Here is a 26,892-nt window from a genome sequence, read left to right as displayed (position 1 = left end):
GTGTAGCTTTGCTAGGTGTAACACATAGGGAGATCTGTTTTTGTTTTATTTTCCAAAGGTACCAAATCTGAACAGTAACACTTTCATTTTCATTGTCATTTTTTGCTACCAGATCAGAAGGTCACCTGTGCTTGCCTGTGAGATACACACATTCATTTCCTGAAGCACTACAGAAGCTTTATCGTGGTGAGTTCAGGTAGGATTCACTGATCTTTGGTTTTCAGAAACATAGAGGGATTGGAAAACACCTAATCATGTGCAGTTCCTAAGGAGCAGGTGAAGCTCAGTAAAATCTTCATGGCTCAAATTGTGAATTTTGTGTAGGTGTTTATAGTGGCGAAAAATGAATTTTTGGGTCTAGAGTGAGACTGGAATACAAATGATAAAATTGACTGCCAGTTCCAGCAAAAAGTCTTCTGGTATGACCTGCAATAATTGCTTTTCACTTCTGACTCAGCAAATTCATAACTGAGGAACTGCATTCTTGTAAAGGGTATATTAGTTGATGTATTTTAGGACTGTCCTGGTTAAGGGCAAATATTGGAGGAAACTTTTGAAGTGCTCTCCTCTAGAAAGCAAATTCAAGCTGCCGCTCCCCCAGCTGGTTCAGGAGGAAAATCTCCTTCTAGAAAAGTGGAAAAAACTGTTCATTTAACAAGCAAAGTACTCACAAACATGAAAAAATTAGTAATATTAAACAATAAAATGTCTTGCAGTTCTGAAGAGATGGCAAATCCAGAAAGTCCTTGTTGTGGGGTGTAGCTCATCTCGTTCCATCCCTTATCAGTCCCTGCTGTGCTGGAAAATGCCACGTCCCAGGTCCCGGTGGGACACAGGTGTGAGCTCCCGGTGCTCTTCGGGGTTTTCAGTCCAGAGCAGGCTGATCAGTTCCAAGAAAAAGAAAAGCCACAGTCTGGGGAACTTCTCTGCCTCAGCTAGCTAGAAGCTAACTAAAAGCAGAGAGCTCTCTCCTGCTGTCCATGCTGCAGACAAGGCAGTCCGTGAGGACGATGAGGGGAGCAAGCGCAGGGTCTGCAAACAGACTGCAGCGTCTTCTCCCCTCTTTGCTCTCGGAACCCCTCTGGAAGGTGCAAAACTTAATATCCAGCATAAACAGAACAGATAACTGGCGACACAAGCATCATAAAGTCACCCCAGGTCAAGGACACAAAAACATGTAGTACAGTGATGGCCATAAGAATAGAAGCTAATGAAACACATACAGTTAGGAAATGATCAGTGTGTTGCATCTGAAGTTTTGGTGATTGAGATAAAGTGGTTTAAATTTTGTTAACACATTACTGTAAGGCAAAACATTTCTTCATGCTGAATATAGCTTGATGCTTTCAGTACTAAATATTCTTCAAATAGTATAATCTCTTGATTTAAAAAGAAGCAAGCTGAATTTTAAAGAACAGACTAGTCTTTTAATACTTAGGAAGAAACATTGTTCTGTAGTATAATAACTTTGCAGAATATTTTTGTGATGACAAACTATCTAACAGAAATCAGTTACTCATATGAAAGTATATAGCAATTGATTTTTGTTTATACTTCTATCATATTAAATTTGTAACTTGAAGTGTTACTGTATTTGTGCCATAGAAAAGTTCTGAAATTAAAAAATACAGTTGCCAGGATAAAAACTGATTGAGTTTCAATATGTATTGCTAAAGGACCAGGTACTTTCAACTCACATATTATAAGATTTAGAAAACAGAAGCTTTTTAGTCTCCATCATTCTAATTTGCTTAAGTAAAACTCATCCTGCTTATTAAGATAATCTCCCTTGACATTTGGCAATTTGGATGTTTTGTTGGAAACAAAGTTATATTTTTTGTTGCTGACACTCCTGTTAATGCTCATTGTGGAGCTGAAGCCTCACCAGAGCGAAACAGAAAGGATTTCTCTAATTACTTTTCTGAAATAATAGGAACTTTATCCTCAAGCAAGAGCATGAGCAAGTGTTTCATTTGAGAGTTCTTAGTTTTGTTTGGCCCTAGGCAAACTTTGAAATAGGTGGGTAACTGAATCCTTGTCTGGAAGGGCTTGTGGTGTCTTGGAGTTGTAGTGGATGGTGAGTTGCCAGGAACTGGAAAAGGGCAATTGTTTTTTCTCCTTATCCCTGACATATCAGTCAGTGCAACAATCTGTGTTAACATGGACCTTGTAAACCACGAGACAACCAACGTTATTGATTTATAAAAGACAAATTATATTAGATTACCCACTTTTTTTTTTCTAGGTGGTCAGTGGTGTAGCAGGTTCTCAGAATAGGGGTATTTAATAGGTGCACAGTCCCATTTTCTAATTTTGTAGGGGATGTGACGTGTTCTAGCTGTGAGCATTGTAAGGAGGCTAGTATAGTGATACTCACTGCATGCCTTCTGCATGACTACCTAAAATCATACTTGGAATTTAAGGGTAGATAGGATGTGTAAATGAGGATCTGTAATGATGACAAGTGGAAAAACTAGCCATGTAGTCATATAAGCGTAAGTCTCTTGTAATTTTAGGAAAAATTGGTTACTGTCACCTGGATATCAACAGTGTGAATAGGGAAAACATGTGCTCATAACTTTCTCTTGTGATTTGCTTTCTTAGTCAAAACTATTGCTGTTTTTTTTTTATAAAATATCTTAGATTGTAAGAGGAAAAGGAATTAATATCTCTAGGGAAAAATAAAAAAATCTGTTGTTTTTATATTCTTCTCTTGCTTCAGATGAATTCTCTTATGCACCTTAAATTCATAGGCCTGGAGGGATTTTTAAAATGAGAGGATACTTTAGGCCTTATATATAAGGAGATGCATAGAGCTGCTTTTCTGGACATGTACAAATACAACAATGTTAAAAATACAGCATGTATTTCTGTGTAAATTCTTGAGAGCTCTTTATTCTTAAAAGCATTGTATCAGTCATTCATTCATGTAATAGAATCACGTGCCTAAAAAGGAGAGATTTTTACAATTTTTGTAGGCTACTTTTGGCCAGTGTCCTCTTACTTTACACATGCAAAAAACATTAGGTAGCAAATTGCTAAATGTAAAGAATTTACAATTAATAATATTGATCTTCTAAATGTAAAAGTTATAATGGAAGCTATAAAATTTGAAATGTGACTTTGAATATATTTAGCTCCTAATCTTAAGATGTTCTGCTTTGAGAGTGGAGACTCTCAGATACTGTATAATGTTTTAATGATTATTTTATACTGACTTATTTCGTCTCTCTTAGGTGGCAATGGCGGCAAAGAATCCGACTGTATCTTGAAGGAACTGGGATTAACCCAACTCCTGTGGATTTACATGAACAGCAGCTAAGCCAAGAGCAACACAGCAGGGCTCACATAAATGAAAGATTCCAGGATCAAAGTAGGTTAAAATCTGACAAGAATATAATCACTTTCATGTGATAACCTGGAGTAGAAGATAAGGATTTGTAGAAGTTTTAGTGTTTGAAATACCTGCTGTCAAAATACCTGATCTTTTTTAAAATGCTGTCTCTTAGAGTTATTGTAGAGTTACTACTTGAGCGTGTGTGTGTACACATGCTAACTTTTAAGTTAGGTTAATTGAGAGTTGTAAAAGCTGGTCTTGGACTACCAGCATGCAAATAAGACATTAGAAGTGAGAATCTGTTTATAGATAATTCTTGAACACTTATCTTTTCTTTATGATTGATTAAAAGATGCATGGTTCTGTGCCTAACCTGTATCCAGTACTGCATTTGCTCACTAAGATGTCCTTGTCAACGTGAACAATTTGTTAATCCCCTTTAATTACCTTGTGGTATGAAGCCTAATTCTCTGAACTTCTTCAGAAATGTCTGTTAAGTCTGTGCCAGTGGATTTGACTTGGCTGGAAGAGTGACTGACAGAAGAGAACACTTCCTTCTGCCTGGTTGCCTGTGACTTTTCAGGGAAAAGTGTCTAAACTTAAGTGTCATTACTGACCTTGGTTTAAATATTTATTGTCTGCAGTAAAGGACAGTGACTGGCCACAGAGTAAATCAGTGAAAAAATGGATCTTCGAAGAAAATGGAGCATTAGTTCTAGAAAACAAACCCAGGCAGCAGAATCTGTCCTCCAATGAATTGTGAATGGTTTTTGAAAACTTGTGTTTTAAGTCCATGATTCAAAACTGTTATATTTGATATCTGCAGGGTCTGATATTTCTGGTCCACATCTTTTACCAGTGAGAGCACTCAATGAAGTCTTCATTGGGGAATCTCTTTCATCCAGGTATGTTTGATTGTTTCAGCAAGGCACAACTGATTTCTTTTTATGACATTGCAATGGACAATCAGTGATGAGATTTTACTGTTAAATTTCAATGCTAGTCCATAAACATTTAACACTGATTGTGTTATTGCTTAGTGTATTTACACTAGTGTAAATACAAATTTACAAAGATTACAAAGTGTATTTTCAAAGATGTAAGTGCAGTAATGTTAATTTTTTGTTTTCTGCCTCCTCTCTGGTTATTCTTTCATTTTTCCTGGCTTTTTTCTTTCCCTTTTAGTGATGATTTAAATATCTGTCCTTAAACTGCCTCCTCCCCTCCCTATCTTCTCAAATATCTTTTCATAAGCTTTTATCATGACCAAGCAGAAATAGCTTTTATCGTTACTCCTTTTTTCTGCCTTTCTGTCATTAGATGTAAAGGCATCAGCCTGCTTTTGGCAGAAGTCTTGTTATTGATGGAAAATAGTTATTTCTTTCATTTAAGAAATGTGTTTGTATCATGTCATGGTACTGCCTTATCCAGGATACATTTGACTGTCCATTTCTGTCTTGAACATCAATGCATTTTTGGCAGCCAAACAATAAGAAGGACACGGGGAATATGACTGTGGTAAAAGACATTATCCTTAGTCAGGATTTGACCAAACTTTTACTTGTATTTTATATCAGTTTTCACTTTATTGTTTATCTTGAAAAAAACCTCTAAAGAAAAACAACAAGAGAAAAGCCACTTTAGAGTTCAACAGCTTGTGTTTGTACAGTGCCTGGGACACTGACTGCTGGTACAAATAATATAAATGTCCTGTGAGTGCTTTTTTTTTTGTCTGGACTTCAGCCTCAGACTGGCAGAAGGAATTAATCTCAAAGAGATACAAATCCTGCTTCTACTAAATCAAACTAATTTCAGTAAGATTCTAAGAAGTTTCTTTGAAGTGCAGTGATGGTGGAACACAAAGCTGTTTTCCAATGCTGTGAGTGTACATTGTGCTCTTGGTTGCAGTGTATTTGAGAACCACTGAGGAACACAATACCTCTACAAACAAACCTCTAGAAATAAGTATGGTGTTAACAGGACCTTACACTTGAAGACTTAAATGTCATAAAGATGTGTGTTAGTTTCAAATACCCAGGTCTGCTGTTTAGTTAGACAAAATGACTTTAGGAGCTTCTTTTAAAGTCTTATTCTGCCTGTCAGTGATGAAAACAAGTAAATTGAAGAAAAAAAAAAAAAAAAAAAAAAAAAAAAAAAAAAAAACAAAACAGAAAACCTGTCATACCCAGCTTGCAAAAATTACATTAAACTAAATCAGGCTGTGCACCTGTGTTCTTAATTTACTTGCCATTCTCTAATCTCCCCATCTTCTCAAGAGTGGTTACAGAGTAATGCCCTTAGTTACTGAGAGTATAAACTGTTTGACACCAAACAGCTAAGAGCTGTGTTTCTAGCGGATCCAGACTAAAACCATAGCTCAGTTAGTTTGGTTTACTAAGTAAGGTGAAACTCAGTCATGCATAAAACAGTGAACGTGGTATTTGTGAGAGGATATCTATTAATCTGAAGCCTGTGTCATAGTTTGAATTAGGCACTATGAATATCAAGTTAGGTTTGTAAGTACACTCCTGGATATTCTGAAGCTTGTAGAGACAAACTTTGGTCTCTAGGCCTAACACTAGGAATCCCCTGAGAGATGAACAGTAATATGCAGGAGATGAGTGTACATCAAGACCTAGTACTTTTGAGGTTTAGGAATAATTTGTCCTGGAGAGAAATGTAAGCCTGCTGATTGTGTGAAGGTATTAATGAAGAATCTCTGGATTTTTAATTACTGAAGTGATAAAGAATTCAGGTTCAATCATGCTATTACTTACTGATGTTGAAATGTTTAGTGTTCCTTGACATAATTTAATGAGACCAAATCATAGCATAAACACAGGTTTTGTACAACAGTTATGCAAGGAGGGTAATTATTAATAGTTTTATTTGTAGGTCCAGCAAACCCTGCAGATGAACCACAGAGGTTCATGAATTAACATGAAAAGTGACTGCAGAAAAATTGTGACTGAAAGTTAATGCTACAAATCGTTGTAGTACATTGTAAGAACCACTATAAAAGAGTGAATCAGAAATAGCTGTCAAATGGGAAACACTGTACAAAGCCTGTGAAATTGTGACCCAGATTTGAAAGTAGCCCCTGTGAATTGTTATGTGCCTGATAAGGCTGTGTGTTCTGTCTTATTCAGGGAGAACTTTAAGTCCTGCAAACCCAGTTTTAAATTCTCGCTTCATAGGGCCTCCTATTATGAAATATCAGTTGATGATGGTCCTTGGGAGAAACAGAAGAGTTCAGGGCTTAATGTGTGTACTGGAACAGGATCAAAAGCATGGTGAGTACATGTTGCGGTTTTGACAGAATATACCATTTCAGATAAGCTAGATGAACCTATTTGGCCTGTGCATTTTGTCCTTACTGAGAATCTGTTGGGCTGTGGGTAAGTCAGTCTAATATTGTCACTGTCCTTATGGCTCAGAGCTGTTCCAGGTGTATGAGAAGAGCAGGGCACTCATTATGTGTGGGTGTGGAGAGAAGCTTTAAAAGGGTGAGGAGCTGTGGCACTGAGACAGAAGTTTTCCTTAGGTGTAATTTCAGTGAAAGATGTGGCATGCCACACATGAAGATGAATGGTTGGGCGTGGTGAGGGAAAGTGATTCTGCTGTGACTTGCAGAGAGCATACTGGGGTGATCTAGGAACCACTTGTCGGCTAAAATTAAAATGCTTAGATGATGTAGCCCAGTAATCTTACAAAAATCCGATCTTTAAGAAGAATGGGAAAACATGTATTTTGAAGCAGTTTTAAGTGTTCTCTGGCACATCTACTGTCCATTCTCCTTTCAAGCCTCTTGTTTCTTTCATATTTAATTGACAGGGGACAATCTCATTGCCAAAATACTCCCCTTAAACAGAGATGGCCATATCTACACAGAACTGTGCTAGCTTAATCAGAGGGATAAATTATTTAAACTTCAGTTTAAACGTGCTCAGTACTGCCTGTAAGTCTAATAAGTTTCATTTTGAGATGTGAGAGATGTGTTTGTGCTCATAATTTAAAGTTGTTCAGTAGGCACTGGATATATGTGGCAGGCTAAGATGAACTAAAACAGAAGCTTTTAATGAAATTCAAAAATGAGTATTCATGCTGTAACCATGGTTACTGGGTTTTGCTCTTCATTGTAATTCAGAATTTTGTATTCAGGCAGCATAGCTTAGTCCTGGAGCCTGCCGAGGATGAAATTGGCAGACTGCTAGGGAAACTTTTCTAGTGTTCAGTACCTTGGGAAAGTACAGTCTAAATTCAATGCTGTTCTTACGCATTTCATTTGCTTATATGCTCTGTGCTGAGCAAACCCAGAATCAGGGACCAAGCTCCAGGATTGCCCCTCTCCATTGCTGTTATCAGTATTGCTGGACTTCTCCAAACCGAGGCCAAGCCTCAGTGGAGTGATCTCCCTTAACCTGTTGTCTAAGGGCTCTCCTGGAATTTCAACTTCCTGGGACTGACATTTAAATGTCCAGGTGCTTTCTGCAGCTGCCAGAACTTGTTTAAAAGGATATCCTGATAGCATCTGCTTGGGTGTGCAGGTTGGCAGTGAGTGTAAGAGAGAGAGCTTTGGACATGCACGTTCAGCAGCTGTGTCGTCAAATAGGGGTGTAGTGGATCTGTGTTGCAGTCTGAGGTGTTTTACTGCCATGACAAAAGTGCTGGACTGAAGAATTTAAGCTGTATTGAGACCTGGGCATGTGAGATCTTGATGGTACAGCTGCACAGTGGCTGTGGTTAGCACTGGCTCCCTTTTGAGTGTCAGCACAGGAGAGAGACTTTTTTTTGGAGTTCTCACTTAGGTCAGACTGAGACTGTGTTGACTTCTTCATCCAAATGTGTCAAATGCAGAGCTGTCTGATCTGACTGGTTTTTTTCTATATACACCAGTTCTTGTGCAATTCAAGACCACACCTTAGGGTATAAATAAAGAGGTAAAATACTTGTAAAGAAGGTTGGGCTCATAAATGAGAACTAAGAGAATAAATCAGTTAGTAAGGGTTGGATAGACAGGGTAAAAACACAATCTCTAGAACTGTCAGGCTTCCATTTTTTAATGAAGACTTAATTCAGCAATTATTAGGGTTTTAAGGCAGGAGGATTATTGACAAGGAGACTACATCCTATGCTCTTCTTTCCTGAAGACTTCACTTAAAGGATTTTTAAGATTTACAAGGCCACAGGTAGATGCCAAGGCAAGAGTTGACTTAAGACTTTTTTTAAAATAAACTGTTATCAGCTCACACTTAATAGCATTCTTTTTCCTCAGCAAATGTTGAATTTAGTTTGTCATCAATGTGCAAGATTTTTTGGTTTTGCTCGGTTTTTGTCCTAAATTGTACAGCTCAGCAAACAAGACTTCTTCTCTGTCTAGGTCCTATAATATTAACAGGGTTGCACATCAAGCTATTGAAGAGATCCTTAAGATTGGTGAGTGAACAATGTGGCATTACTAGCCAAGTTTATATGTAGATACATCTCTCTAACTGGGCCTCTTTCTCTTGGCTCAACAGTGAAAAAGCATGGAAGTTTGAATATGCCATTGAACACAGAACTGGTACAGAAAGGTTAGTAAAAAAGGCAAGATTTTTTTTTTAAAGTATCTTTGGCAGTTCATTTTGTTTGCATTCTGTACTACTCAGCTTTCGGTGTTTTAGCACTCTTGAAGTAATAGTCTTTCTTACAAACGTTAATTAGGCGCAGTTGGCAAACAATGTCTAACCTGAAATAAAAGCACTTATTTAGACATCTGTATATCCTCTTCAGGAGAATTTCAGTTCTCCTAAAATTTGAAACAGTTAATATTTAATCACCAGAAGAGAGCTACTGAATGTTCATCATGTAGTAGATCTGAAAGGAATCTTCCTTAAAAGTAATTTTTTTGCATGTAAAGACTATTAACCATATGTCAAGACTTGATGTTCCCTCTTGATAGAGAAGCCACTCTTCCCTGGAGGAATGTCTGATTCTGAGATTAACTCATTTTCTCTGGAAAGACTAATGGCTGACTTCTCTGCTTACAGTAACAAATGATTACAATGAGTCTCTGCTCTACAGTCCAGAGGAACCAAAGATGTTTTTCAGTGTTCGAGAGCCTATTGTAAACAGAGTTTTCTCAAGTAGCCGTCAGCGTGGTTTTTCTTCAAAGTAAGTGTTGGCTGCAGTAGTTAAGAGTTACTTCATTCTGTGTATGTCAAAGTATGGGCAATCCAGGACTTTCCCTTGAAGTGTTTCAACATCCAGTTTGTGCTTTGAATGACTTGAGTATTGTTCTTGTAACAGCAGGGTGAAAATGTTTCCTAGTTGTGTTATGGCTTTTTAATGTTTGATCCCTGCACAATCTTACGGAATAGAAGAATCTCACTGTCCCCAGTTTTGGATATGTGCCATTTCCCTCAGTATGAGACAGAGACATGGACAAACTGGATTGAATTCAGGAAAGGGCCACTGGGAGGATAAGGGGGCTGGAACAAGTGGTTTATAAAGGAAAGACGCAAACAGTGCTTTTCTTTAGCCTGGAGGAGACAAGACTGAGGGAGAATCCAGTTGTTGTCTTCAGCTACCAAAGGATGGTTACAACTGAGACTTGACTTAAACTCTTTTCAGAGCAGAGTATAATGCAAGAGCCATGATTTTATAGGACGTAAGATTCTGATTTAAAAAAAAAAAAAAAAAAGAAAATTCACAGTGAGAATAGTCAGGCCGTCAATCAGGTTGTCTCTAAAGATTGTCTTATCACTGTTCTTGGAGATACTCAAAACTGTCCTGGGCAAAGCCTTAAGCAACCTAACCTGTCTTTAAGGCCTGCTTTGACTAGAAGGTTGGACTAAATGCACTTCCAAACTGAATTATTTGCTAATTCATCATTTTAACTTAGAGTGCTTGTGCCAGTGGAGGTTTAGATTGAGTATTAGGAAAATTTTCATCATGAAAAGGGTTGTAAAGCAGTGGAACAGGCTGCCCATGGAAGTGGTGGAATTGTCATCCCTGAAGGTATTTAAAAGACATGTAGGCATGGCACTTAGGGACATAGTGGTGGGCTTGGTAGTGCTTGTTTTATGGTTGAACTCAATGATCTGGCATATCTTTCCCAATCTAAATGATTTTACGATATGTGGAGCTTGCCACAGTTAAATATAAACACGTACAGCCATGAGGTATATGATCAGAATGACTGAACATACAAACAATAACACAGAAACTATTGAAAGCAATACAGTATTTCAGTTGTAATTAAAAGTAAATTCAACCTTTTATATCAAAACAAATGTTTAAAGGAGCTCTGAGCCAAATTCTGTATTCTGTCTTGTTCCGCTCTAAAAGAGATGCCTTGAATTTTATAAGATCAGATTTAAACATAACTTAAATATGGTATAGTCAGACTCTTAATATTGACAATAATATGGTGCAGTTCTTGAAGTTGTCTGGCAAGCATCCTGACTTTCAGCTTTGTGTTTGTAATTACTTTTCCTCTCTCTGAATGATTAATATAACAAAATAGATTACATTAATGTCCAAATTATTTGAATCTCAAGCATTGCTACTTGAAAATACGTATTTCACATAACATGAAGGCTGCATATTAGAATCTTAAATTAATTGTAAACTTTTCTGTGAAGATTAAGTAAATCACAGTTAAACAGGTTCATCAGTAGCTTTCTTTGAAAATTACACCCAAGCATCATCAGTAGCTTCTTTCTTTGAAAGTTACACCTACTCCAGCTTTCAACACCAAGTGTTACACTAGAGGCTGTCCTGAGACTCTAGGAGCAATAGGCTCCATTGACCAAGTCCTTCAGTCCTTGGCTGGAATCTTTGCTAAGTCAAGGAGTTGCTGTCCTGAGGCTGTCCTGAGACTCTGGGAGCAATAGGCTCCATTGACCAAATCCTTCAGTCCTTGGCTGGAATCTTGGCTAAGTCCATACATAGCACTGATAACCTGGGGGGTTCTAGTGCTTAGTACTATGCTAAGTGGAGGTTAAGCATTTACTGGTCCAAGCAAAAGAATGTCCCAGAACTAGTTTTATTGTTAAATGCTTGTGTGAAATACTTAAATTTTTAAGCTGTTCTGTGATAACTTACTTGTTGGGTTTTTGCAGAGTCTGTGTCCGTTCCCGTTGTTGGGATGCTTGTATGGTTGTAGATGGAGGAACATCTTTTGAGTTCAATGATGGGGCAATAGCTTCGATATTGATTGACACAGAGGATTCACTGTGCACTGTTCTGCTGGAAGAATGAAGGAGCCTGATGTCTTTTGCTGAAACATTTATGGATCCATAGAGGGAAACCATGGGGATATCATAATGCTGCATTATATTGGAAATTGGCCTTTTCGGATGCAAGAGCATTTGGAGGAAGCTTGAAATGCTTTTCATTCCTTTGGGTTGGGGAATCATTAGCCTGATATTTAAGCTCTTTTTGCATCTAGTGTAAAATATGTCTGAAGTGTTGCCTCTGACTTCAGTGAAGATTGACATTTTAACCTGTAAGGCAAACATGAAAGCTTTGTAAACACAGGTAAATGGGTTTAAGTATTAAGTCAGTAGCATTAAATATTCAGATGTACAGTTTTTTAGTAACAGTCTGGGACTGATGAAACTAAATACTTCATACATACACTTTTGTAGAAGAGTTGACTGTCAAACTAGCAATTTGATGCAAGGATATATAGATTTTGGTAAACCATGATGTTGATGTAAAAGAAATGAAAATACAAATCTTTTGTATACTTTTCAAAAATTGTACAACTTTGTAGTTTCATACAACTTGTGGCAATTTTTTTTTTCCCAGTATTTTTTCTACTTTGTAGACTTGCATCAAGAATATAAGTCTGGTTTAATAAATCTTAAATGAGGTAGCTTTTACTTTTTCTGTTTGGCTAGATAGGGACTTCAAACCCAGAGGTTTTCTTGAACCCTTTATCAGGAATATACAAATTAGAGAAATCACGTTGTATTAGGATATATTCCTTCACTGAATGCATTAACTGGCAGGCAGATGATCAGAGACACTAGTATGTAAGTTGCTATCATTAAGAAATATATTTGGCCTTATTAAGTTGAATGGTTTGGAATTTTAGGTTTTGTATTTCTTACATTTAAAAAAGAATGAGATATGCTGGGTACTAGGAAGTGGAGTACAAGCTAATACCTATGTTGTCCAGTTTTCCCAAAGTGTTTTTACCTTCTCCAGAAGTTAAATTTCCAATCCTGTTCTGAATTCTAGTGATATGTAAATGACAACAAATTAATTTCACATGTCTCTGGTCACGTTAGGTAATCAAGTTGATAACAGAAAGAAAAAAAAAAAGCTCTGATTAAAGAAAAGCAAGTGACCTTTTAAGCCTTTTAGAGAAACTGTGAACTGTGACTGCCTTTTGAAATCCGTGCTTGTAATTGTATAGGAGAGGCAGAATTTGACAAAACAAATATTCCTACAGCAGGAACTCTTTCGCTACAGGACTTGAAAATAGTATGTTTTGTCTACTACAGATTGGTTTCCAAGAGTGAGTTTTCTTCAAATGACTTTTGAATTAAGAGACTTCTATAACAGATGTTCTCAGGTCTAATGGAAATGTTCTCCAGTGTGACCAATCAGTGTATTTATTGGCACTTGCAAAATGTAAACTGCTCTTTATTGGTGAAGGAAATGGACAAAAGGTTTTTTCCTTCTAGACTTAAGAGTGAATAGAACTTAAAACACAGAGGATATTGATTTGACCAGACCATTCAGTTCTAGGAAAATGTGAAATTGATGGAGATGTCAGAATAAGCTATCACTGTATACATTTCACCTTCTAAGTGTGCTGCAGAGTTATTTACACTATTGTGGTGATTTTAGACCAAGAGGGGAAAATCAAAGTAGCCAAATAAACTTTCAAAAGCTGGTAAGTTCAGGAACTCTCAGAATAAAGCTCTTACTCTCTACAATATGTGCAAAGCTTCTCTGAAGGTAAAGACACAAAAGACTAATCTAAAAGTTGTGTGCACACAGACTAGGGTGTTCCAGTTATTCTCAATCCATCTGTAACCAGTTAGAGATTGTTTATGTGCCTCTGTCAAGTACACTACTCAATATACTGTTAAGATTCAAAAAATCCCCAGGCCCACCAATGCCATTAACACTAATTACTTCCTAGGACTCTACCACTTAAATCAGATTTAGGTATTGAACATGTGCACAACAAATCTATGGCAGAAATCCCACCCCCTGCTTATTTAGACATTTGTGTGCTGTAGTGTCATAAGGGAGAATGGTTAGTCTGATCAGTAAGCATACCTCTTAAGCATGCCCATCATTCCTTATTATGAACATCAACACTAAAAGGCAATGTTTTCATGCCCTACCCTACAGCCCCAAAGTATAATCTAGATTAGGATTTAGTATTCCAAGTCAAATTCCTAATTTAGCAAAATGGAAGCCTGACCTACTCAGAAATGGTCTCTGCTGGTTTTGTCTTTATTTAATTGCAGTTGTGTTGAAGCATTTACTGGTGAATGCTTAAATTGACTAGGATGATTCAGAAATCTATAATTAATAGTAAGCAGCTACCTTTTTATTAAAGAACTTTTTAAGGATGCTTTATGATGAAGGATTGGAGTACAGACAACTTACTTGGTAGACAATATTCCAGGACAGGACTAAGTCTTGGTTTAACACTGATTTAATCTGCATGGACTGGCAGTGATTTTTGCACCCCTTCTACCTGCTGAGTCAAGTCCATGGTATTTTCATTTAATGCTAGTCTACACTGTGTTCTAGACTTAAACTAGACCTGTTCTTCTTTGCTTTTTTTTTTTTTTCCAAGTGGTGTTTATACATTCTGTAATAAAAACTAAAAGGTTAATTGATAAATGAAGCTGTCCTGTGCCTTATTTGAACCGTCAAGTTTCATGTGCTCAGTTTCTTCTCACTTCCTCTTTCAGGTTGTTTTAATGGTTTGTGAGCCTTCATGCACTTATATGTAGTACAGAGACTCATCAGTGTAGCAGGTTTTGTTATGGAGTGCTTAGGGCTACTTATTATTTCCCTTAGGAAAGGGTCAGTTGAGCACCTTATCCAGAGGACTTTCATTATATGTCTACTACAGCTGCTATCATAACCATGAAATAGACAGGCAACAGGATGCTGATATCCCCTTCCAACACTGAACCTTGGTATGTAAGATTATTCCTTCTAGTTAAAGGCCTACTACGGTTCCAATTCTGCATAGGGTTTTACAGTATAATCTAATAAATGCTTAAAGTATTTATGATAATACCCTGTCCTTTAAGCAACCATTGATGACACACTGCTTGGAGAAATATCTTTTTGACCCATGACACAAAGTTGTTGGCAAATCAGGGAAAGCATTCAACCATCCATCAGTCATTCTGTACAATCTAGCAATTTCTTAGATTTTTATTAAATTCAAGAGAAGTTGCATGGAGTTACATTGTGCACAAGGAGAAGAATTTACAGTAATGCTGTGCTGCAAAGATTTACTTTTTCTTCTTGAAGTAATTTAAGGTAAAATTCTAAGGCAGCAAACTGAGGCAGTAGAATATCCTGTATCCTCCAACCTCCTATCACTCCTCCAATTTCCACAAGGTATGTTGCCCATTAACTCCTTTGTAAGGGGTAAAAGCTCATTACAAAAACCTGTTACTTACACTGTTAAATTTAACAGAAAACAAACCAACGTAGATTAACAAGATAATGCATTATTTACTATGTTCTATAAAGCCAAGTTAAATATCAAATTCTAGTACTCATACAACCTTTCCCACAGTAATTAATCTGTCCTGCACAACTAGATATTCATTCCTGAATGCTTTCTCTCAAAACTGCAATGGGAAAAGCTGTATCTATGCAATGGCCTATAGTAATATGTTGGCTACTCTTAAAAACATCCATGAATAAATTCAGCTGCTTGCTTACTGCATTCATGGGAAAAACAGCAGCATGTTTATGTCCTACAGAGGGTCCAAGTTTCGCCCTAGGAATTACCAGCTAAAACACCTGCTGGAACATTATAGGTTTACGCATGAGGACCCTAATAACAGATGCAAATGAAAAGTTCCTTTAAAGTGATTACCTGTCCCTATCCTTTTTCTTTTTCTTTTTGGACAGTTACTCAGCTTCTCCTATGACTTTTAAAAAATATCAACACTAGACAACAGTGGTTAGTGGTAAAAATACAAGTGAAGTGCTACTACAAGCAAACCAATACAAAAGAGAAATTTTATGTCTCTTGATAGCACCAAAGCATCTCTTCCTTTTAGCATTCTTACACAGCACTCCCAGGTTCTGGTTTTTGGTCATATGTAGAACTCCTTTGAGCCCTCTTCCTGCAAAACTTCGACCAATTTATCAGTTGCAGCTGAAAGATCTTAAGAGAAAATTTTACCTATGATCAGGCTCACAGAAGCTATATTAAGTTTCTGTCATACGTAACCAGAAAACCTAGGACCAGCTACATTAAGTTTCCGTAATATGTGATCAGAAAACCTAGGACCACAACATGAAATAATGGATAACCAGCATCTATTTTTACAGATGCTAATTCTGCACAGGCTTTTCAGACTGTATTTGGCTGAAAATGAAGGCTACTAAAGATAAAAGTTTCCTTTGTGGCCTCCTAAATAAAAACTTCACTATAGCTCCTTTATGCTGCTTAACTTGTAAGGTATTGAGCTGTCTCTTATTGGCTTCTGTGTAGATATCCCCAATTTACTGTTTTCAAGTTTGATTTATTCATCCTACTGTACCTTTTCTTCAGTTATGTAGTTGAATAGATTTAATATATAAGTATTCATTTTGAATTCTGCAAATTCCTTAATAAACCTTATAAAGGTATCTGGCACCTCTGCAAGCTGTTCCAGAAGCTGCAGACAGTTGCTAGAGGCTGACATTACTGAATTATGGTGATTTGTTTCATAATATTTCTTTTCAAAGATCCCCTGTAAAAAAAGAAAGACTGAAAGAAATATTCTCTAATTGCTCACACATCATCAAATTTCTAAAGGCTTTAAGTATAAAAAATTGATACAAAATATGAACAGTAGGATGTAAGACCAATTTAGAGAGTAACAGTACTATGATAAAGGTGCTCCAGCACTTTTTTCCCTAAGGAGCTTCAATGCAGAGTGTGTCCATGGCATCCGGTGCACTGTACATGATCACAATAAACTAGGATTTCTCAGTGTCAATCTGCATTTGATGCCCCAAATCTCATGGCTCTTTTTATTGCCAACAGTTGGCCTTGCAATGCTGGTGAAGTGTGAACCATTGATCTTCATGTCAGGCAGTGCTTCCTCGAGGAGCTGCAGGGAGCTATCAGTCACTATTCCAAATACCTGAAGAGTCTTCAGTGTTCGAATTTCACCAAGCTCTCTAGAAAGAGAAAAATATGAAATTAATCATGAAACTGAAATTTTTTGGGTTTTTTCAGCCTGTACCCAAACTAGATAACTCCATTTCTACTATTTTTTTAGAAGAGGGTGAACTGCTTAAGCACATACTTAATTGAAACTAATACTCAGCACTGATACTTCAGGAAACTGGCTGAATAAATTACTTTTTTGCTAATCTCTCCCACAGACTGAAAATAAACTGATTGTTTCCCTTTCATATCCTTGGACTTAAAAATCTAAAACAAGTGAAGGAAATTGCCCAGATAAAGTTCCAGGATGTGGCTCAGAGGACACAAGCCCATGAGTCCTATCAATCAATCTCCAATTTGTAGCAATATTTTGGCGAGTAGCCAGACCCAGCTTCTTGATTGCTTTACATTTTCCCAGTTGTCATCTGAACTGTGCATCTTACAAGCAAGTACTGGACAAAATCAAAAGGATGAGGCATGTGCTGCCGCAGGAAAGGTGCTTCAGATCCTCATTTTCAATAATCCCGTTCCTCTCAACCTTTTTTCTTGTTGTTGGCCATTTCCTTTGTGTTGACATCTTTCCTGAAAGTATTGGGATTGAAAGCTTCTATATGAATAAAAGGCAGAGTGACCTCATGAACCAGTCACTCTAAGCCACGTTTCAGTCACAATCAATAACTGATAAAGATGCACACAAAAGCAAATATACACAGCTTACTAGTCCAGCCAGTACTGTCAACTCTGCCAGCTCTAGCAAACCTTGCTGCACACTCAGAAGTCTGGTACTGACATCAATATTTGTCACTGGCAGGACTGCAACCTCCCATGCCAGCAATGAGCACCACTGGTATAATACCACTAACAAAAGACACAAGGCATGCATGGGCAGCCAGTTCTGTGAGTACAGCCTGCACCACTGAGAGATTATCTCAGCTTTGGTTCCAGTCTGGATTCTCAAAGGGTACAGGTTCTAGCATTGGGTTATTTTATCTTAGTTTTATTCCCAATCCCTCATAGCATTAGGTTTTTTGAAACAGTATTTCCAATTTTAACCTAAAATAAAGCAAATTTAAATTAACTTACCCTCTGCATGAACAAACAACCAAAGCCAATTAGAAGTTACTTACACTAAGGCAGCAGGTGATATCTGATAACATCGGCTAAGGCAAAGGTGTTGTAGGAACACAAGTTGTTTAAAATACTGGAAGCACTCAGGCTTTAACATCATGCTGTCACTGTACAGAGAACACATTAAATAAAGGTTTAAGTATACAGCAGCAGTAAATTTGCTATTTTGAAAATTCAGGCAGAGGAATTTATTGAATATCTACTTTTTCTACCACCAAAGTATGTTTTTGCTGAATACGGAAGCAACCCGTGTCTGATGTGTATGTGCTGGGCACACGAAAGAGCAAGTGAAGCAAGTGAAGTTTCTCTTCACACAGATACTCTGCAGCAGAACTTACGTCGTGAACAGGCAAGTTCTTGAAAGATTTCAAAGTTCTATAATTTACTAGGTCAAAACCAAAATACACCTTTTTTTTACAGTTACACGGCCAAGTAACAAATTTGTACTAGAGATTACTTAAACCCTCTCTAGGATGCTAAGCTAATGAACTGTAGGCATCTAAATACTTCCTTCCATTCTACCAATTACTATCTCTTGTTAGTTAACAAATCCTGTTGGTATCTGGGGTAACAAAGACATCTTCAATCACTTACCTGCTCCACATGAGGTCACGCCAGATAGCAAATCTTTAGTAGGGTGAGGTTGAGTAGTATTTTCTGGATATGCAGTACTACACAATGTTGCCTCAGTGCTAATCCCCTGAACCACAAGGATTTAAGGACTGGTTACACAGGTCTTCTTACCTGAGATCTAAATGGACAAGTAAAGGACATCTCTCCACCAGTGTTTTCACATCTGAAAGAGGTCACACAGAGTCAGTCCCTCTTTCAGTCACAAGATGGATGTCCACACATGTTCATTTACATCTTTTCTACTGGAACCCCATAACTCAAGTACAATTTTTCAAATACAAGGTACATGCTTGAGACACAGCATACAGTCTACCTTTGAAGATACCTTACATGGACTTCTTTTAACCCTCAGAACACAGATACATTTAGTTCAGCATATTATCCCTAGAAGTCAGTCGCATCAACCATCAACTTAGGAAGACAGTAATTCAAATTATATTTTTGTGAAATCTACTGAGACACAGTAATAGTGAGCGGCCTGAAATACTTACGTGTAGTGAAAAAGTAACTAAAATTTTCCATCTATCAAATATCCTTTCAGAGCACCAAATCCTTTAGGCATTTCCATTTTACCCACAAAAGTTCTTTCCTTATGACAAAAAGTTATGGTTTTTCTGATTTAAGCTGTAAATTTTTGACTTTCTTTTCATTGTCTGCAAGTAGCATGGAATCACCTGTGGTTCAGATATCACCTAAAAGCCATAGCAAGGTGCTCAACAACATGCAAGAGAATTTTGTATTTCAGAATTCACATGCAGAAACTAAACAAAACAATACCTTAATTATGATGATTAATGTACTATTCAAGTCTTATGCCTGAAAATTGCACTGAAACAGAGTAAAGTCACTCAGAGAAAGTGTCTGACAAACAGAAGAGGTCAGCACATGGTCTCTAACGGCTCAATTAGCGGGCCCAAGGTTCAAATTCCTGATGTGGAGAAGATTATGTAGCATATTTGTTTATGGGGCTGAGATAAGAAGATTTGCTTATTTCCCCACGAAGGGACTGCATGAAGGGGTCTGTGTGATATTTAAACAGAAATGAGAGGTCAACCCCTGCTTGTCATCATCTAATGGCCAATTGTCATATTCACTCATTGCAAAAATTAAATTCTCTTTACCACAAAAGAACTTTCACCCTTTAGCTATGCTCTTGTTCATTTTGATGTACCCTCCCCCAAATCTTGACTTACCTGCATTTTCTATAACCCTCCAACTTAATAAAACTTTTCTTCCTAGAACTATTAGCAAATAAACGGTTAAATGTTGATTACTGAGATTATGTGCCTTCCAAATTAACTGGTATCTGGATGTCAGTCTGAAACTCAAGCACTTACTATGACTGTTCTCTTTCAGAAGTTGCTTTCAGCAGACACAACAGTAGAAGCCTTAAGAACGCTCCAGGAACTGTATCTGGAAGGCTAGCACACAAAGTCCTGCCTCCAGGACTTACTTAACAAGTAAAGGCTGTTCCTTCTAGTTGAAGAATAAATGAGTTTTCACTTGACTGTTCCTAAACTCAGAAGAAAAATCATCTCACCCTTCATGTCTGAGGCAGAAATACGAGTCTCTGACAGCAAGAACTTCAAACTATACAGAGCACAAAAGTTACTGTTAGTACATGATTCTTCTATACAAAGAGTGAATGCCAACCAAGAAGAAAAATATAAAGGCTGTTGCTTCATTCCAATACTGAGATAAAGGTTTGTCACACTGCTGTTTACCTGCTATTTGTAGATTCTCTCTGTATCCACTTAAATTTAACTGGGTGACCTTTGAAGTAATGTGACTGACTGCTGCTTTGACATGAGTGGCTGTGAATTCACACCAGGACAAGTTCAGCTCCTCCAGCCTATACAAAAATGAACAGAGTTGTGAATAAAAATGGCTGAAATGCAGTTCACTTTCTGGTATTTTCCATTACAGTTGATACTTTTAAAGCAAATACTTGTAACATGCCTACTGCCAACTTCCTGTTTTCATGACTAGAAATTCTAGTATGACAATAATTAAGCACTAATGAATGGAGCAGGTTAGCCAGCCAAATCTGCCATTGGAGATTTTCAAGATCCAACTAGAGAAAATCCTCATCCACCTGGACAGTGCTAATTTTAGATCCTGGTCTGAGAAAGGGGTTAAAGTGACTTCCCAAAGCAACTTTCAACTAGAATGATTCAGTAATATCTTAGGAAGTGAAGGCTCTCTCCAGAACTGCCACAAGGAGACACTGTCTTTTCATCAGGTTTGTGACCTGAATCTGTTACAACTGAACAGATGGTCACATTGAGAGGAAAAACCACCATCCATTATTAGCATTGGTCAGATGACCAATTAATCCTAATTAGCATAAAATAATTCATAGTTTTATATAAACACTGGTCATACTGTGAGTTCAACTCTCTTTACATGCTTGATTACCTATAGCCTGTCACCATGGGGCTGGGACAAAGTATTGTTCTGTGTGCAGGTGCTGTAGCTGTAACCAAGGGACAAAGACACAGCGAATGCACAACTAGAGCATCTAGCTAGCACTCTCTACATAAAATGAAAAAACAGTTAAATTGCCACTAGCATTCCTAGGATCAGGTCTGCCATCTGCTATTCACTGTGCACTGCACAGACTGCCATCCCCTCAAGAGCTCATGATCTGAGTCATCAGACCAAGCAACAGAAAGATTAGGGCTTTGGCTGCCCACTAACTCACGATTTGATTAAAAAACATGCTTTTGCAGAAGGAATCATTACGTATGTTGTCCTGCAGGTCACAGAAAGTCAGCAGAAAGATTGGGATATAAATCCCAAATTCACGGGGGCCCAATTCAATGACATTCTGCCAGCAGATAGTTTAATCGCTGAAGATGTCAATCTAAAACACAGCCCTTCTTAAACTAGAAGGTTACTGAAGGATTATTCTACCATGGAAAGGCACAGTGTTTTCTTGGCCACTTATGCTGTACTGATTGCAAAAGGAGCTCTGGAACTCCATTTTCCAGTTCCAAAACACACACTTCCATCTTTGTGAAAATCACATACTATTTTCATAAAATCAAATTTACATGATATCAAAGGAACATAAATGGGGTTTAGGCACCCAAAAAGATGATTCAGAAAACCCATGAAACACTACTGAAATACATCTTTGCTATTAAAGAAGAAAACAGTTGATAGAAAGAAATTACTTGACTATTCAGCTACTAATTAACTGTTAGGCATTTAGGAACAAAACCAGGCACATAAAAAAAAGTATTAGATACAAGAAGAACTGGGATGCCTAAGGAAAAAAATAAATCCATTGTTTCAGGGATAGCAAAACCTTTATCTTACACAGAACAGCTGCTCAACATCAGCTCCAAGGCTTCTGCAGAAAACCCTGAGCACCCACAGAGATTTAGTCGTATCAAATTGGGATTTCTAGCAATGCTCCTGTAGAGAGAAAAAAAAAAAAAAAGAAAAATCTGATAAAATTTAAATGCTGGAACATTGCTTGTTTTGCTAGCATGTGACTGTTTTTAGGACCAAACTTCCTGGACAGGGAATTGTTCATTAAACATGAAGTACTGCATCTTTAATCAACTGACCAACCTGAATCACTAAAGTGTCAACTCTGCACTTCCTGCATCAAGGCCCAGCATTAAAAGGGATATTTTAATATCTGTCTATTTACTTGACACTGCTGACAAGTCTGCATATTTACAAACTACTAAGTTTACAAGGAAATGGTTTCTTTTCAACTTCTCCTGTTGTATGCTAATAAACATACACCGCAGCTTATCCGAGGTAACTACAGCTCTACAGAAGGCAAAGCAACCATCCCATTTCTGATGTCACCCCTCTGCAAGATGGAGGTTATTCCAGGACAAAATCCATGTCCAGACAGCATTCCCTGAATGCATGTGCTTGCAAGACTACAGCACACATGTAAAAAAAAAACCCAAAAACTGGAACACTCAGTATGCGCATTTTTCAGATAGTTTTAACTGTTACTACTGATAGTATAAAAAGCCGAACTATACTGGTTTATTTGTATTCTGGTTCCCCCTCCCTGGAGTGAGGAAGGCATCAGAAAGCAGGATAGCCAGAGTCTCTGCCATCTGACCTATGATCCCTGGCACCTCCACCAACCCCTGGTGTGACTGGAGGCTGACTGCACACCCATTAGTGTCTTTGCAAAAAAAAAAAAATTGCCTGCTTGACAGAATCTCTAATCTTCCAGGACTTCGGAAGTTCACCCCAGAAAGTGAGCAACAGTGCAGAAACACAATGGGCACCTGGTGGGAGAGCTACTGAGATCCTTAGAATAGAAAAGAACCTGCACGCTGATCAAGTGGGAGTACAAAAATGAGCAAATAAAAGTAGCTCTGCTGTACAGCTTAGCTGTGGGAATATGGGCACATAAACCCTAGAGAGGTGAGCAGTTTCTCCAACCTTCTGCTGCTTTGGGGAATTGGGAGGGAAAAAAAAAAAAAAAAAAAAAAAAAAAAAAAAAAAAGAAGATACCTAAAGCTGGCTGTGTCAAAAGACTCCCACAATGAACAACTTTCCACTGCATTCTTTCACTAGCTTGCACAAAATGATGGCACCAAACAGAAGGTATTTACTGAGTATTCCCAAACATGTCACTCACTTGATGATGTTGTCAGAAAGCACTAGACCCTCCAAGCTGAGGTTCTGCAGCTTTTCACACAGACAAAGAATACTGTGGAGACCTGCGGCAGACACTGTGCAGTTTGACAAATCCAGGTGCTGAATTTTAAGAATACTAACAAGAACAAAACAAAACAACAACAACAAAAAAAAGGTTACTAAAATTGCATTAAAACTTGTTCCATAAATTCTTCACATCACAAATATATCCCATACACTACAAGCATGCAATACTTGCAAAAACTATTTCTACTGATTTCTCGTAACACCTGGAAGTCTATCCTGCTGGAGTTCAACTATTTTTTTGAGTGTACCATATAAAAATGCTGGAGATTATGATAATTCTTTGCTCTACAATATAAAAACTGCAAGGGCATTATGGTGCTTGATATTTTCAAAAAAAATCACCTCAACTGGGTTTTAAATAACTGACGGGTAAGTGCAGATCCTCCTGTTTCAACACAGGCTTAACCACTGATTAACTCTTCCACACTCCAGAGACATCACAAACACTGCTGCTGGTTGCTATTACCTTAAAACCAAAGCCACACAGACTGTGAATATTTGAGACCCAGTTTCAGGATCCAGAACATACAGAAAAAGCCTTACTTGCTTGTTTTAAACAATGGATCCCCAATGCACGATCTCGGACAGCGGAACACAGTAACACCTGCGGGTAACAACTGTCCAAGCACTCCTGGCAGCAGATTCCCACCAGTCAAATCAAGGGTCTGCCAGAGAGATTCATCAAACCTGGGGCATAGAATTTTACTTGTTAGTGAGTTCAAACGGGCAACGGGTCAAAGCTATGAGTACAACCACAGAAAGTTTTCAGTATCAAAAACAGACTGAGAGAAGGGAAAGCTATTTAACAGAGTACAATAATGTTAAAACATACGATGCATCTTTTGATTATACATACCCACATATGGCCTAAATTGAATTATGTATGTATAAATAAGATGAGAACCAGATCATTTAATGGTCTATGGAAACAATGATTTTCCTTAGTACTAAACGATGAGAAGTAATACTTACGAGAGTCGATGCCATCTCTTGCAAATCATAGAAACTTTCAGCAAATCCTTGAGGGGCAAATAGGCAAAGATTGCCAAAAGCAATTCATCTGGAAGTGCATCCAAAGAAATACCTTTAGGGAAAGAGCAAAACATATTCTAGTTAAATCTGGTTCATTTTTGCCTGCTGGTCAGATGCCTTGTTTGGTTGTTAAAAGTCCCTCTATGGTTTCTCTGTAGGCTATACATCACATTACATCAGACATCAGCCTTACTACTCATCTCCCTTCCAGCTCATCATTGCAGGAAGACATTTATACCATCTTTGCCTAAGTATGACTGGTAAATGCAAAGGTTCTTGTAATGCTTTGTATACATAGTAAAGCCATGCACACTACTCACATACTCACCTGGGGAACAAGAGGATCTAAGTTAACTCTCTTTGTAATCTAACACTTGTGTAATTCTCTGGGCTTTTTTCCACCCTCTGCTGAAATGCCCACTCTTCCAACGCATGCAAGGGTCCCAGAAGGGAGCTCAAGGTAAGCTACGCTTCTATGTGACACACAGAAAAAATCAGGTACTACAAACTGCTTCCTAAAACATGCATGCTATCACCACTCCAAGACTTATGTGAAACAATGTGGTGCAATCATAGCTTCTCTCAGGGCTCCAGAAGGTGTCATGATTCACATGGGAGATTTCTGTGAGGTGGAGCTCAGTAACAGCGCCTTTGACCCAGCATTCTGTCTTATATAAAAACAGGACTGTCTGAAGGCATTCCCACCTTCTGTGTGACAGCATAATGTCTGGAGAGAGCTGCTTATTTATTTTGCATCCCATAATTATCCAGACTAAAACCACATTTTGACACCAGGGAAAGAAACTCAGTATTCTATAACACCTCTTTCAAGAGTCCTGCTCTTTCCCTTTCCAGCCCAGCAGCCTTCCACCCTTTGATGTGCTTTCCCTGTAGCTCTCTGGAACAGTCCCTTATGTTGCTCGTTTCCATCAGGACCTGGGACATAGCCCCGCTGGCGTGCCTCAGCCTGCACTCCTTACCCTCCTCCTCCTGCTTCCAAGCAGATAATTTTTGGATTGACTTTGAGTTTAGATTGATCGATTTTCGCTTGCTTTTTCTCTGTGTGCTTTAACCGTCTAGTAACTAGAGTGAACGTTGGCAGCAAGCTTTGTCACTCTTTTGCTTTTATATTAAACCCACTTTTGCTGCTGATTCCTTAAGCAACCTTAAAACACTGATTCATGTAACACAGCCCTCCTGGGCCAAAGTGCCACATACGTCCCATATGCAAGAGCAGGCAAGCACAGGGACATGCAGCACAACCTCCCAGCGCACACACACACAGGCGCTTACAGGATTAGGAAGCAGAGAACCACGCTTTTCATGGGCCACAATTCTGGAGCCAGGCACACTGCCCTTATTTAAGGCATACATAAAAGAGGATTTATCACCCCAAGCCTGAAAGCCACTAGATCTAGAAGTGGTATTCTGCTGGGTAAGAGCAAAAGTAAACAATAAAGCAGGGCGCACTTGTAATGCCCACTCTCCACCTCTACTGAGGGGCGAGCAGAACCTGGACCAGAGTGACAGTACCTGACTCTGCCTCCCGGAGCAGCCACGGCCGGCGCACGATAACAAAGTCCTTTTCGTTGTCCTTCACCTTCTGCCGTTTTGAAGGAAAGCAGGACGACGACACCAGAAGGTCCTGTGGTGTATTTTCACTGCCCAGCTTGTCTTTCTTAAGGGCCGACACTCCCATGCCCGAGAGAAGCTCCGAGGTCTTGCCGGAGTCCCATTCCAAGCCGGTGGAAACATTAGTGCTAGAGGATGGGATCTCCTGGAGATGCTTTCTGCAGACAGAGCAAAACCCAGAGGCTCTGAGGGTACTGCCAGACTGACACCAAGCACAGGATGGGGATCCTTGAAGCATTTCAGTCACTCGTACTACGCATCCACACGCAGGCCGATTAAGTGTGGGATCTGCGGGCGCTGGAAGCACAAGCAGCGGCCACAGCGCAGGCGCGTGCTCGGTCTACCGGACTTTGGGGAAGATCCCGCCAGGGACTGAGGGCGCCCCGCTCCCGGATGGGGCGGGCGAGGGACCGGGGACCGGGGTCAATGGAGGCGGCGGGATACGGCAGCCTCCCAACACCACCAAACCCGGACACAACCGCGACAGCACTGGGCGGGACCCTCGCACGGCGGGGTGGCAGCGCGGGCAGATGGACGGGATGCACGGGGAGGTGGGAGAAGCTCTCCCCGTGGATGCTGCCCGCTGCGGCCGGGAGAGAGGCGGCGCGGGGATCCTGCGGATCCCGGACACGCCGCACCCCCGCCAGCCCCAAGGGCAGAGCTCCACGCTCCCCCGGGACCACCCGCGGGACCCACACACACGTGTGATCCCCGCACCTCTCGCACGCCCAGGAGCCTTTTCTCGGTCCCCCGAATCCCACACCCGCCCCCTGGGTTCCCACGCACAGCCACCCCCGCGCAGCCGGAGGACCCGAGGGGATCCGCGAGGCCTCACGCGCAGCCCCAGCGCCATGCGGCTCCCGTGCAGCCTAGCATCGGTACTCGCATCCCCGCGTCCCGGTGTCCCCGTACCTGTACATGGCGCTGGGAGGCCTGCACGCTCCCCGCGCCTTTCAGCACCGCGCCATCCCGGCGCCGGCCGGAAGCTCCGGCGGGGGGGCGCAGAGGCTGCCGGGAGCTGTAGTTCGCAGCTCTGCGCCCGCCAGGGGCG

At 39.3% G+C, this 26,892-nt stretch overlaps 2 protein-coding genes across 4 annotated transcripts in view; one reads left to right on the top strand and one right to left on the bottom strand.

Annotated features, from left to right (window-relative positions):
* The window catches only part of NADK2 (NAD kinase 2, mitochondrial), a 33,218-nt gene extending 19,021 nt beyond the window's left edge, over window positions 1-14,197 (top strand). Inside the window, exons 5-12 of one of the 2 annotated variants that reach the window (XM_066181059.1) lie at window positions 113-196; window positions 3,237-3,373; window positions 4,164-4,242; window positions 6,487-6,630; window positions 8,718-8,773; window positions 8,857-8,910; window positions 9,367-9,490; window positions 11,443-14,197. In XM_066181059.1, the coding sequence (XP_066037156.1) occupies window positions 113-196; window positions 3,237-3,373; window positions 4,164-4,242; window positions 6,487-6,630; window positions 8,718-8,773; window positions 8,857-8,910; window positions 9,367-9,490; window positions 11,443-11,581 (817 nt within the window). In that variant the 3' untranslated portion in view covers window positions 11,582-14,197. The remainder of the gene's footprint in view (window positions 1-112; window positions 197-3,236; window positions 3,374-4,163; window positions 4,243-6,486; window positions 6,631-8,717; window positions 8,774-8,856; window positions 8,911-9,366; window positions 9,491-11,442) is intronic. The other variant, XM_066181060.1, reaches the window with a different exon arrangement.
* A 516-nt stretch (window positions 14,198-14,713) lies between these two features.
* SKP2 (S-phase kinase associated protein 2) lies at window positions 14,714-26,833 on the bottom strand. 2 transcript variants are annotated; one of them, XM_066181058.1, is made up of 10 exons: window positions 26,754-26,833; window positions 25,743-25,999; window positions 24,150-24,261; window positions 23,721-23,864; window positions 23,092-23,226; window positions 21,792-21,890; window positions 20,192-20,319; window positions 18,579-18,630; window positions 17,834-17,941; window positions 14,714-16,717 (listed from the first exon to the last, which is right to left on the bottom strand). In XM_066181058.1, the coding sequence occupies exons 1-10, from the start codon at window positions 26,759-26,761 to the stop codon at window positions 16,504-16,506; spliced, it is 1,257 nt and encodes a 418-aa protein (XP_066037155.1). In that variant the 5' UTR covers window positions 26,762-26,833; the 3' UTR covers window positions 14,714-16,503. The 2 variants fall into 2 exon arrangements, with proteins under 2 accessions (XP_066037155.1, XP_066037154.1); XM_066181057.1 differs by lacking the exon at window positions 26,754-26,833 and having other exon boundaries at window positions 25,743-26,079.
* Window positions 26,834-26,892: the final 59 nt, after the last annotated feature.

The sequence above is a fragment of the Chamaea fasciata genome, unplaced genomic scaffold (assembly GCF_029207755.1).
Source record: "Chamaea fasciata isolate MVZ Bird 193981 ecotype frontalis unplaced genomic scaffold, bChaFas1.0.hap1 SCAF_4, whole genome shotgun sequence".
Lineage (NCBI taxonomy): Eukaryota > Metazoa > Chordata > Aves > Passeriformes > Sylviidae > Chamaea > Chamaea fasciata.
This window is presented reverse-complemented; position numbering and strand designations above follow the sequence as displayed.

What these genes read in the sequence shown, in the direction of transcription:
- SKP2 (XM_066181057.1), bottom strand. Translation starts at nt 26,079, where the DNA reads ATGCTTCAAGGATCCCCATCCTGTGCTTGGTGTCAGTCTGGCAGTACC. An exon ending in AAGAGATGGCATCGACTCTC is followed by an intron (nt 23,865 to 24,149) that starts GTAAGTATTACT and finishes TCTATGCCCCAG; the next exon opens with GTTTGATGAATCTCTCTGGC. An exon ending in CCATTGTTTAAAACAAGCAA is followed by an intron (nt 23,227 to 23,720) that starts GTAAGGCTTTTT and finishes TGTTCTTGTTAG; the next exon opens with TATTCTTAAAATTCAGCACC.